Source organism: Lipotes vexillifer, unplaced genomic scaffold (assembly GCF_000442215.2).
Source record: "Lipotes vexillifer unplaced genomic scaffold, Lipotes_vexillifer_v1.1 scaffold1559, whole genome shotgun sequence".
In the NCBI taxonomy this organism is placed as follows: domain Eukaryota; kingdom Metazoa; phylum Chordata; class Mammalia; order Artiodactyla; family Lipotidae; genus Lipotes; species Lipotes vexillifer.
Genome location: NW_006774921.1, coordinates 240,751 through 251,996, shown reverse-complemented (window position 1 = coordinate 251,996; position 11,246 = coordinate 240,751). Strand labels below are relative to the sequence as shown.

General features: G+C 45.0%; 1 protein-coding gene across 1 annotated transcript in view; it reads left to right on the top strand.

The window, feature by feature from the left end:
- The window catches only part of DPYSL3 (dihydropyrimidinase like 3), a 41,302-nt gene extending 30,395 nt beyond the window's left edge, over positions 1 to 10,907 (top strand). The window contains exons 11-14 of the mRNA XM_007449589.1: positions 4,202 to 4,372; positions 5,591 to 5,770; positions 9,228 to 9,390; positions 10,819 to 10,907. Of these exons, the coding sequence (XP_007449651.1) occupies positions 4,202 to 4,372; positions 5,591 to 5,770; positions 9,228 to 9,390; positions 10,819 to 10,907 (603 nt within the window). The remainder of the gene's footprint in view (positions 1 to 4,201; positions 4,373 to 5,590; positions 5,771 to 9,227; positions 9,391 to 10,818) is intronic.
- Positions 10,908 to 11,246: the final 339 nt, after the last annotated feature.

The window sequence follows — 11,246 nt, the reverse complement described above, 5'->3', positions numbered from 1 at the left end:
GAGCGGATGTCTGTCATCTGGGACAAGGCCGTGGTAAGGACCAAGGTCATAGGAGGGCATCCAGGGCCAGATCAGAGCCTCCTGCCGCTGCTCCTCTTTGCCCTGTCACGGGGGTGCTGGGGGCACAGATGAGGCCTCATACCTGCCCAGGTGTCTCTGGAGCCAGGTGGCTCAGGTGGTTTGGGAATGTTCCTTCTAGAGTGATGAATCCTGGGGCCTGAGGTTCTGAGGAGGCCTCCTCTAGATTGTTAAGGGCTAGGAACCAGAAACACAGATCATTTATCTGATGGTATGAATGATCTGTGCTTAAAATAATAGTGAATTAAAAATTCTTTTTGTTTGGAGGGTTTTATTATCTCTTTTGAGAGGGTTGGATATAACCCTCTGAAATGATAAGCAAGGGGTCTGTGACTAAGACTCAAGTCATTTGCTCACCAAGGAGTGGCGTGTGGTCATCCAGGCTGTACAGGTGATTGTCTGTCAAAGTCTTCTGGCAAAGTGGCCTGGTTTTATTTTCCTTGTTTAACATCACAGAAGCTGAAAAAAAAAAAAAAAAAAAGAAAGTCATGCAAATGAAGTCACTTCCTAAGATTTGAGTAAAATTAGTAAATAAGTCATTATTAAGTTGATCACTTCCCTCTGTTTTATTTTTAAAACCCTGAAGCCACTCATTTTAGAGCCAAATAGAATACATATCCACACAGTGTAATCCAAGTTTCCCTTTTCTTGGCTCCCAGGAAGCGCAAAACTAGATGTTAAACTAAATTCTTCTTTCCTTACCCAAGTTGTTTTGTGAAGGGGGAAAGTATAAATATTTGTGTCTCTTCTCTTACAAACTTAGATTTTTTTTGTCTTTTTTTTACACTGTTATCTGTTTATGAATGTGTGTATATATATTTATCTTGGCACTATCTGGAACTGTTAAAAGTAATATATATTTTAAAATTACCAACATGATACATGCTCAATAAAGAACATTTGGAAAGTATACACGTGAAAGAAAACAAAACTCACTTATAATCCCACAACCCAGGGATAACCATTGTTATCATTTGGGTGAGGTTCTTCCATATTTATCCTGTGTCCATGCAAATACAAACATATTATCTGAGATATGGGCTCATAATTACATTTGCTTTTACTGTGTACTGTCTATAACGCTTTTTAGAGTTAGAAGGGATAAATAAGTAAGTAAATGTATGTACATGTCCAGAAAAAAATGCATACTTCCAGAGCAGTCACTTCCATCTTCTTTATCTTTCTTTTTTTCTTTTTTTTTGAGAAGGATAAGTGTTAGCTCTTCTCTAAACGTTTGACAGAATTCAACTGTGAAGCCATCTGGTCCTGGACTTTTGTTTGTTGGAAGATTTTTGATCACAGTTTCAGTTTCATTACTTGTGATTGGTCTGTTCATATTTTCTGTTTCTTCCTGGTTCAGTCTTGGAAGGTTATTCCTTTCTAAGAATTTGTCCATTTCTTCCAGGTTGTCCAATTTATTGGCATAGAGTTGCTTGTACTAGTCTCTTAGGATGCTTTGTATTTCTGCGGTGTCCGTTGTAACTTCTCCTTTTTCATTTCTAATTTTATTGATTTGAATCCTCTCCCTCTTTTTTTAAATGAGTCTGGCCAGAGGTTTATCAATTTTGTTTATCTTCTCAAAGAACCAGCTTTTAGTTTTATTGATCTTTGCTATTGTTTTCTTTGTTTCTATTTCATTTATTTCTGCTCTGATCTTTATGATTTCTTTCCTTCTACTAACTTTGGGGTTTGTTTGTTCTTCTTTCTCTAGTTCTTTAGGTGTAAGGTTAGATTGTTTATTTGAGATTTTTCTTGTTTCTTGAGGTAGGCTTGTATTGCTATAAACTTCTCTCTTAGAACTGCTTTTGCTGCATCCCATAGGTTTTGGATCGTCGTGTTTTCTTTGTCATTTGTCTGTAGGTATGTTTTGATTTCCTCTTTGGTTTGTTCAGTGATCTCTTGGTTATTTAGTAAGGTATTGTTTAGCCTCCATGTGTTTGTGTTTTTTACGTTTTTTTTTCCCTGTAATTGATTCCTAATCTCATAGTGTTGTGGTTGGAAAAGATGCTTGACATGATTTCAATTTTCTTAAATTTACCAAGGCTTGATTTGTGACCCAAGATGTGATCTATTGTGGAGAATGTTCCCTGTGAACTTGATAAGAAAGTGCAATCTGCTGTTTTCAGATGGAATGTCCTAGAAATATCAGTTAAATCTATCTGGTCTGTTGTGTCATTTAAAGCTTGTGTTTCCTTATTAAGTTTTCTGTCTGGATGATCTGTCCACTGGTGTAAGTGAGGTGTTAAAATCCCCCACTATTATTGTGTTACTGTCGATTTCCTCTTTTATAGCTGTTAGCATTTGCCTTATGTATTGAGGTGATCCTATGTTGGGTGCATACATATTTATAATTGTTATGTGTTCTTCTTGGATTGATCCCTTGATCATTATGTAGTGTCCTTCCTTGTCTCTTGTAACATTCTTTATTTTAAAGTCTATTTTATCTGATATGAGTATTGCTACTCCAGCTTTCTTCTTCTTTATTTTCTTTGCGGTACACGGGCCTCTCACTGTTGTAGCCTCTCCCGTTGCAGAGCACAGGCTGCGGACACGCAGGCTCAGCGGCCATGGCTCACGGGCCTAGCCGCTCCGTGGCATGTGGGATCTTCCTGGACCAGGGCACGAATCCGTGTCCCCGGCATCGGCAGGCGGACTCTCAACCACTGAGCCACCAGGGAAGCCCCCAGCTTTCTTTTGATTTCCATTTGCATGGGAAATCTTTTTCCATCCCTTCACTTTCAGTCTGTATGTGTCCCTAGGTCTGAAGTGGGTCTCTTGTAGACAGCATATATATGGGTCTTGCTTTTGTATCCATTCAGCAAGCCTGTGTCTTTTGGTCGGAGCATTTAATCCATTCACATTTAAGGTAATTACCAATATGTATGTTCCTATTGCCATTTTCTTAATCGTTTTGGGTTTGTTTTTGTAGGTCTTTTTCTTCTCTTGTGTTTCCCACTTAGAGAAGTTCCTTTAGCATTTGTTGGAGAGCTGGTTTTGTGGTGCTGAATTCTCTTAGCTTTTGCTTGTCTGTAAAGCTTTTGATTTCTCCGTCAAATCTGAATGAGATCATTGACGGTTAGAGTAATCTTGGTTGTAGGTTTTCCCCTTTCATCACTTTAAATATATTGTGCTTCTGGCTTGTAGAGTTTCTGCTGAGAAGTCAGCTGTTAACCTTATGGGAGTTCCCTTGTACGTTCCCTTGTATTTGTCGTTTTCCCCTTGTTGCTTTTAATAATTTTTCTTTGTCTTTAATTGTTGTCAATTTGATTACTATGTGGCGCGGCATGTTTCTCCTTGGGTTTATCCTGTATGGGACTCTCTGCGCTTCCTGGACTTGGGTGGCTCTTTCCTTTCCCATGTTAGGGAAGTTTTCAACCATAATCTCTTCAAATATTTTCTCATGTCCTTTCTCTCTCTCTTCTCCTTCTGGGACGCCTATAATGTGAATGTTTGTGCATTTAATGTTGTCCCAGAGGTCTCTCAGGCTGTCTTCATTTCTTTTCATTCTTTTTTCTTTCTTCTGTTCCATGGCAGTGAATTCCACCATTCTGTCTTCCAGGTCACTTCTCCATTCTTCTGCCTCAGTTATTCTGCTGTTGATTCCTTCTAGTGTAGTTTTCATATCAGTTAGTGTATTGTTCATCTCTGTTTGTTTGTTCTTTAATTCTTCTGGTCTTTGTTAAACATTTCTTGCATCTTCTCGATCTTTGCCTCTGTCCTTTTTCTGAGGTCCTGGATCGTATTCACTATCATTATTCTGAATTCTATTTCTGGAAGATTGCCTATCTCCACTTCATTTAGTTGTTTTTCTGGGGTTTTATCTTGTTCCTTCCTCTGGTCCATAGTCCTCTGCCTTTTCGTTTTGTCTGTCTTTCTGTGAATGTGGTTTTTGTTCCACAGGCTGCAGGATTGCAGTTCTTCTTTGTCACTTCCATCTTAAGCCATGCATTTAACCATTTTCTCTGGGTGATGGTGACAGCCCCGCTGATTCTTTAGCTTGCTGGGTGGACTTCTGTGCTCACCATCTCAGAGGTCCCTCTTTGTATATGTGGGCCTTTGTGGTCCCCCTGCTCTGAGCTCAGAAGCCCTAGATGGACCATTTTGTGTATGTACGTTTCAACAGGCCACGGGGAAGATGGATGAAAACCAGTTCGTGGCCGTGACAAGCACAAATGCTGCCAAGATCTTCAACCTGTATCCCCGCAAGGGAAGAATATCTGTGGGCTCTGACAGCGACCTGGTGATCTGGGATCCAGATGCTGTCAAGATCGTCTCTGCGAAGAACCACCAGTCGGTAAGACCCGAGCAGGTGGGAGTGGAGCAGAGTGGGGAATGTGGGCAGGGAACGTGGCTGTGAGAGACGTGTCTTTGTGGTGAACCAGGATAGTCAGGCAGGGACGTGTTGCAATAACAAACCACCCCCAATTCCCAGGGACTTAAAACCTCAACAGTTTCTTTCTCACTCCTGCTTTCCAAAATGGGTCGGCAGAGGAGAGGGGCTCTGCCCATCACAGTCACTCAGGGTTGGGGGCTGGTAGAGGCACCAACTCTCTACACGTGCTATGATTGCTGAGGTCGGGGACCAGGACATGGCTCTGAAAGCTTTTCCAAGATATCACTTCCTCTCACCCTGCACTGGCCAGAGCCAGGCCGGAGGCCATACTTTATTCCAGGAGGTCAGGAAATACAAGGATACCTTGTGCCTAGAAGGAGAAAAAATGGGAAAAAAAATTGGTGAACAGCTCTGATGACTTCCTCTTGAGGAGTTCCATGTGAAAGATGATAAAGTCCGGTACCTAACAGAAAGGGTTTTAAAAATACAGTGCTTGTTAGTAAAAAGAGTATTTTTCAAGCACTTCTGTCTCAGGCACTGTGCTTTTAATTTGTTGAATCTTTGTAACAGTCTTCTTCAGGTAGGCCCTATTATTAAGGAAGTGGAGATGCAGAGGTTAAATAATTTATGCAGCAAGTAAATGGTGAAGCTAGGATTCAAACCCAGATAACTTGACTCCAAACTGATATCCTTAACCACTTTTCAGTAATGCCTTGCACTTATTGAATAAATGAAGGAGGTAGGGAAGAAGCCGATTTGGGGTGGTAGTGGCCTTTGCTTCAACATTGTGTCATATTACATTGTTTAATTTCGAGCTAGTGGGGATTTAAGGGTCATGTAACCCATCTACCCAGTCCAAGATGGCAAATACAGCATCTCTGGTAGTTATCCACCTTCTCTTCGAACACTGCCAGTGACAAAAATTTTCTTCCACGTGAGGACCTTACTTAAGATTGGATGCTTCTCTTGGCCAGGAAGCCCACTCTTAGCAAGCATCTGTCTGCCGAGGCCTCCACCCACTAGAAGCTTGCAGATGCTTTGTTAGCTCTTCCTGGCTTACCTGGTGAATCAGTTCCTAGGGATGCTGAAGGCAGGATCCCAAGCACAGGAGAACCGCGTTCCTCTTTCTGGCCTTACTGCACCCATAACCAAGGCTTTGTCCCTCGCCCCCGTCTCTAGGCTGCAGAGTACAACATCTTTGAAGGGATGGAGCTGCGCGGGGCTCCTCTGGTGGTCATCTGCCAGGGCAAGATCATGCTGGAAGATGGCAACCTGCACGTGACCCAGGGGGCTGGCCGCTTCATTCCCTGCAGCCCCTTCTCGGACTATGTCTACAAGCGCATTAAAGCCCGGAGGAAGGTGAGAAGCAGGCAAAGCCCAGAGGTGGGGGGTGGGGGGGAATGGGCTCTGTGTCCCATTCAGCACAGGGACAGGAACCATGAGATTGGGAGGGGTCTGTGTACTCTAGATCCTCCCAAAGAAATTCACAGCACCGATCTCTTCCCGAAGGACCATTGCACAGATTTAATGGACTATAAAAGGGGACTTTCAAAAACTTTCTTGGCTAAAGAAAGCTTTTTTGCAAACGATTTCCCCCCATTTTTAGAGTGCTTTCCCTTAAAGTAATTGAACATTTTAATAATTCAAAATAAAGTCTGTATCTATTTTTTGTTAATAATTTACTCTTCAAGGCTTACAAAGAGAACCAGCAGTCCACACCCACCCCTCCTTGTTCCATCCCGCATCTGTCTGATGCTGCTCCATTGGGGCAAATGTTTATAACTCTTTTAGCAAGTTCTGTGGTTCATATAAAGTCTTATTTATGTCCCTGATTTCACAGATAAATAGGTAGTTGCATACACAGCCATATGGGTACATGTTTGTGTACACGTCTGCCTACCTCCCTCCACGTTACAGACAGAGTAGCTCTAGCTGATGGAGGGGTGAGGCCCAGAACTCAGTCTTTCCAGCTCCCTCTCCTATCCCCACACTCATCTCCACGTCAGGTGCCTGTAGGGAAACCTTAGGGCTCCTCAAAACAGGGTTTGACCAGCTCTGGGATTGTGGGATTTGAGCCGTGGTACTGACCTCGTCTGTTAGACAGGATAAAGTCATCTGTGCACATGGGATGAGGGAGATGGTGGGAGAGGAGGAGGAAGGTGGCTCCCTTTGTAAGTCACTGGGGGCCAGGCCAGAGGAAACAGAACCATGCCACCTCTGTGCCTGGACCCACCCCAGGGGGTTCCAACTTCCCTGCAGAGTACGTTGCCTGGGAAACAGGCTCTGAAGGGGAGATTTTCACACAGGAGGTTTCCTGGGTGTTGGTTTCAGGATCACCCCTTGTGACAAAATGAAGGAAGCAGAACAGGGCAGAGGGAGAAGTCAGGTTGGGATGCAGCTGTAACCAAGGCCTCAACTGGACCTCAGCTGGGCTGGTCCTTGAAAGGGGTCTGGGCCTTATATTCATTCCCTCTGCACCACCACCCCGCCCCCACTCCCCTGCCAACCTACAAACCAGTATGGGATGTGGGCTGCCCCGGAGCAGAGGGTGGGGCTTTGGGCCTAGCGGTTCTCTTCATCTGAGGGCAGTTCTTGGGTGGGACTCCAGTGAGCCCTTCCTACTGCCAACACCCACACGAGCAGGGAGAATGAGTCTTCAGTCGTGGTGACATTGAGGCGGGGGCTTGGGGACAGGAAATGGGTGCCCACTGCAGTACCTCTTAGAGAGAGAATCACAGAAACTCAATATGTAGGTGCCCCGCCCTACTCCCAGACCCCAGTAAGTGGTCGTCGAGCCTCTGGGTGGATGTTTGCAACACAGGGGGCCTTCCCATCTCATGAGGCAGCTGCCCACCCCTGCCTGTGAGAACCAACTTCTTTTCTTTGTCTGTTTTTGTTTTAAAATTTAATGTTTTATTGGAAGGGGAACAGATAATCCAATCAGTTATAAAATCAAAAATAGAGGATTCTAGAATTATGATGGAGACATAAACATAAATTGAAATAAATTATTCAGAATTCTGAGAAGCCTCTTTTGTGCAAATAGCCCCAGCATGATCTTGGTTGTCCAATTACTGAGCTCATATTTGGGAAGTTCCTTGTAGTTTCAGATGTAGGGTTACCGAGGCAGTTGTTGAGTGGAAGCCAGAGAGAATCCATATCCTCCAGAGCCCAATGGGTGGCAGCAGCCATATCCGTGGCCTCCATAGGAGAACGAACTTCGTTTGTTCTGCAGGTCTACCTCCCTGCAGCCGACCAAGCTCAGTTCTGCTCCAGGCACCTGCACAGAATGAGTTAAACCCATCTGAGCACCTGTGTTTTCCCAGAGTCATCTGTCCTTCGGTCTAAATATCCCTGCAGCCTTCCGCTCTTCATTCATGGCAGTGCTCTAAATCCCTTCACCATTCTTCTCTCTTTATGAGTGGTATTTTAAGGGTAGCTAGTATGGAGTAAAATACCACACTCCAGTTTTGGCCTAATAGAAAAGAGAATGAAACTCAAACGTCCTAGGTATCAGCTTTGTATTTCCGTGAATGTGACTTAGCCTCTGGACCCCAAGAGATGTTAATGAAATACAGTTATTGGTCAAGGTTTGGGGGGAGTACAGATACAGTCATCATCTCACCTGAATCGTTAACATCTGCAAATGTGAGCTTTGCCTCTGCGCCTGCACCTGAGTCACTGATGGAGGCAAGGGAAGCCTCTGTGGCCGGCTTCCTTGGGTCTTACAAGGAGCTGTCCTATGATGTCAGCTGTCAGCGTGTCCTCATTGCCTCACCTCTGGGCAATGATAAGAAACAGGCAGAGGTTGTGCGCTGGCCATTCTGCTGCCTTGGGTGGTCTTGCAGTGTTTGCAATAATAGACTGTGAGCACCTTTGCGGGAGGCGCCCTGTTTCACGTGACCGTGAGCTCTGGTTCCACCACGCCTGGCCTCTGCTAATGTTGCTGGCGGGTTCCATGGTCCCAGGGCAGGTGCTGTGGCACCACAGCCAGAGGCCAGGGGGTCAGACCCACTGAATAAGGACAGTCATTTCAATGACTGTCAATGAGGACAGCCGCTTTTGATCTGTGCTGAGGAGCGTGAGGATGGAGCTCCCATGCGGTCCGCCAGCACTTATGACCTTATCTCAAACTGCTACCCTCCCCACCTGCTCTGCTCCAGCCGCATGGGTGGTTCTTCTGTTTGATGATGTTCCCACTGTCAGTTTCCTCTGCTGAGAACACTGCCATCCACACCTCCCCCAGCCTCCTCCCTCCCTCCCTCCCTCCACCCTGGCCCCACCAACAATCTCCTTTGGTCCTTAAGATAGAAGCGCATCTATTTAGAGAAGCCTTCACCCGCCACCTCCATGGTCACTCTATCACAACACCCCACATTATTTATTTTATTCTGCTTCTCCTTTCCTTAAAATAACCTTTTATTATTTTTTTTCCAGTTTTATCGAGATATAATTGACTTGTGCAGCACAAACATAAGTCTGAGGTGTACAGCATAATGGTTTGACTTGCACACACCATGGAATGAGTACCACAATAAGTTTAGTGGACACCATCATCTCATATAGACACAAAATTAAAGAAATAGAAAAAAGATTGTTTTCCTTGTGATGAAAACTCTTAGGATTTGATTTATAGCGTACAGCAGTGTTAAGTATCTTTATCATGTTGTACATTGCATCCCTAGTAAAAAATAACATGATTATTACTTTCTGGCTTTCACTACATGCACTTAATTCAGTGCCAATTCTGTGCTGCCTAGAACACACCCTTAACTGCTGAGCGAATAAACTTTGCTGCCCGCTTTCTCTGCTGCAGATGGCGGACCTGCACGCAGTGCCCAGGGGCATGTATGACGGGCCGGTGTTCGACCTGACCACCACGCCCAAGGGGGGCACCCCCGCCGGCTCCACCCGGGGCTCTCCCACGCGGCCCAACCCGCCTGTGAGGAACCTCCATCAGTCCGGATTTAGCCTGTCAGGTGAGTCGGAGAAGCTGATGGTGAAGGTAGTGAACCGGGGAGGACGGAAGAGGGAGGGGAAGCTCAGCGCTGCGAGGTTAGCGGTGATGCCTGGAGCTAACCCAGATTGCCTTCTAGGGAGCCGGTCACGGGGCCGCAAGCTGGGAGGTTTGCTGAACCAAAGAGAAGTCCTAGTGGGAAAGGAAGCCAGGGCTCAGCCAGGTTAAAGATCAGGTTTAAGTGATGGCCAGTTCTGCTTAGAGATCACACCTGGCGGGGCCGGGGGCGGGGCGGGGCCCGGATGATTTCCTTATGAATTGAGTGTGATTTTCTGCGTTAGACAGAGAGCCCTGCAGTATGCTTTCTTTCCTTTGTTTGCCCAGGTTACCAGATAGCTCAGATTATTTTTATGCTCAAATTGCAGTAGCCTCTTCTAATCTAGGATTTTAATTCTACTCTCCCCTTCCTTGTCATGATGATAGTGCTAGCAATTACTGAACATTTACCATGGCCTAGCTGTATCATGAATCTTTAAGAACTATGATATTCATAGAAAATATTCAATTGCTCAATAACCAGTAGCCTTAAAATGGGGAAAAATAAGTGTAAGATTTGCATCACTATGTTGAAAATTGTAAATTTCACTATGTTGAAAAGTGAGGGAAATGAGATGACAAAAAAGGAAAGAGACATGTAAAGGGACAGTATCTGTGGGGAAGAAAGAGGAGGAAGAAGTGGGAGAAACAGGAAGATGGGGAGGAAAAGACATAACGGGGCCATAGGGGAGGAAGACAAAGGAAAAGTGCTAAAAGTTAAGGTGACGTTGTCAGAGATCACATGTGCTAGTTGCCAGAAATTTTTCAGTGTTTTTGCCATTTTTCGTTGCTGCCTGGCCACCTTCACCGGTAAACTTGTTTTGGCTCCTTTCTGAAAGGACATGAGTGCATATCATATCAGTGTTTCCTTTTAGCTGCGGCCCCAGGCCAGCCTATCACCACTGCAAGCTGTGAGACACTGGGCAGGTTGCCTAACCTCTCACAGCCTCAGTCACCTCCTCTGTAAAATGACGTAATAACAGTACCTGCCTCAAGGGTAGCGGTGAGGACTGAATGGAATGATCTGACGAGTATTTCAAACGTTGCTCGTCAAAACGAATGTGAGCAGCTATTTTTCATATCATTCCCGTTGTTCTTTTTATTATCATTGTTATGATGCCGAGGGCCCGATGAAATCCAGTTAAGACCCTGGTTTTTCCTGGCAAAGGCTTGTTTTCAGGATGGTGGGTATGAAAAGCCTGGAATAGCTGTGACAGACTGGAATGGAAGTTTCTTGGGAGATGAGGAAGGCATTTAATACCTTACACTCTTCAAATTAATGCATTGTCTCTCTTGTCCACACTCCCCTGTCTCTCTCCCTTTTTAATCCCTGGGAACTTATTGCCACCTGCAGGCACCCAAGTGGATGAGGGGGTCCGCTCGGCCAGCAAGCGCATCGTGGCGCCCCCTGGAGGCCGTTCTAACATCACATCCCTGAGTTAAGCGACCCCTCCCCCAAAGAGAGGGGCAGAAGCAAGAAGCGATTCTTTTGAAGCCAAAATGGTACACCAATATTTAAGAAGGAAAGTGAATCCAAACAGTTTCGATCTAAAGAATCAATAAGCCTAAAGCCTTATGTTTCTCCAATGTTAACGCTCGCTTGCCTAGCTTTACGATTATTGCTTTGTTTTCTGTTTATGCATAGCCTTGATTTGTTGGACGCCCCTACCCCCCATTTACATGCATGCAATCAGGCCACTAAGGTAAAAGCATCTGCTATATAGTGTTGAGAGCGTGTGTAGTGCTGCATCTTATGACAAGGGGACAGACAAAGCTGGGACG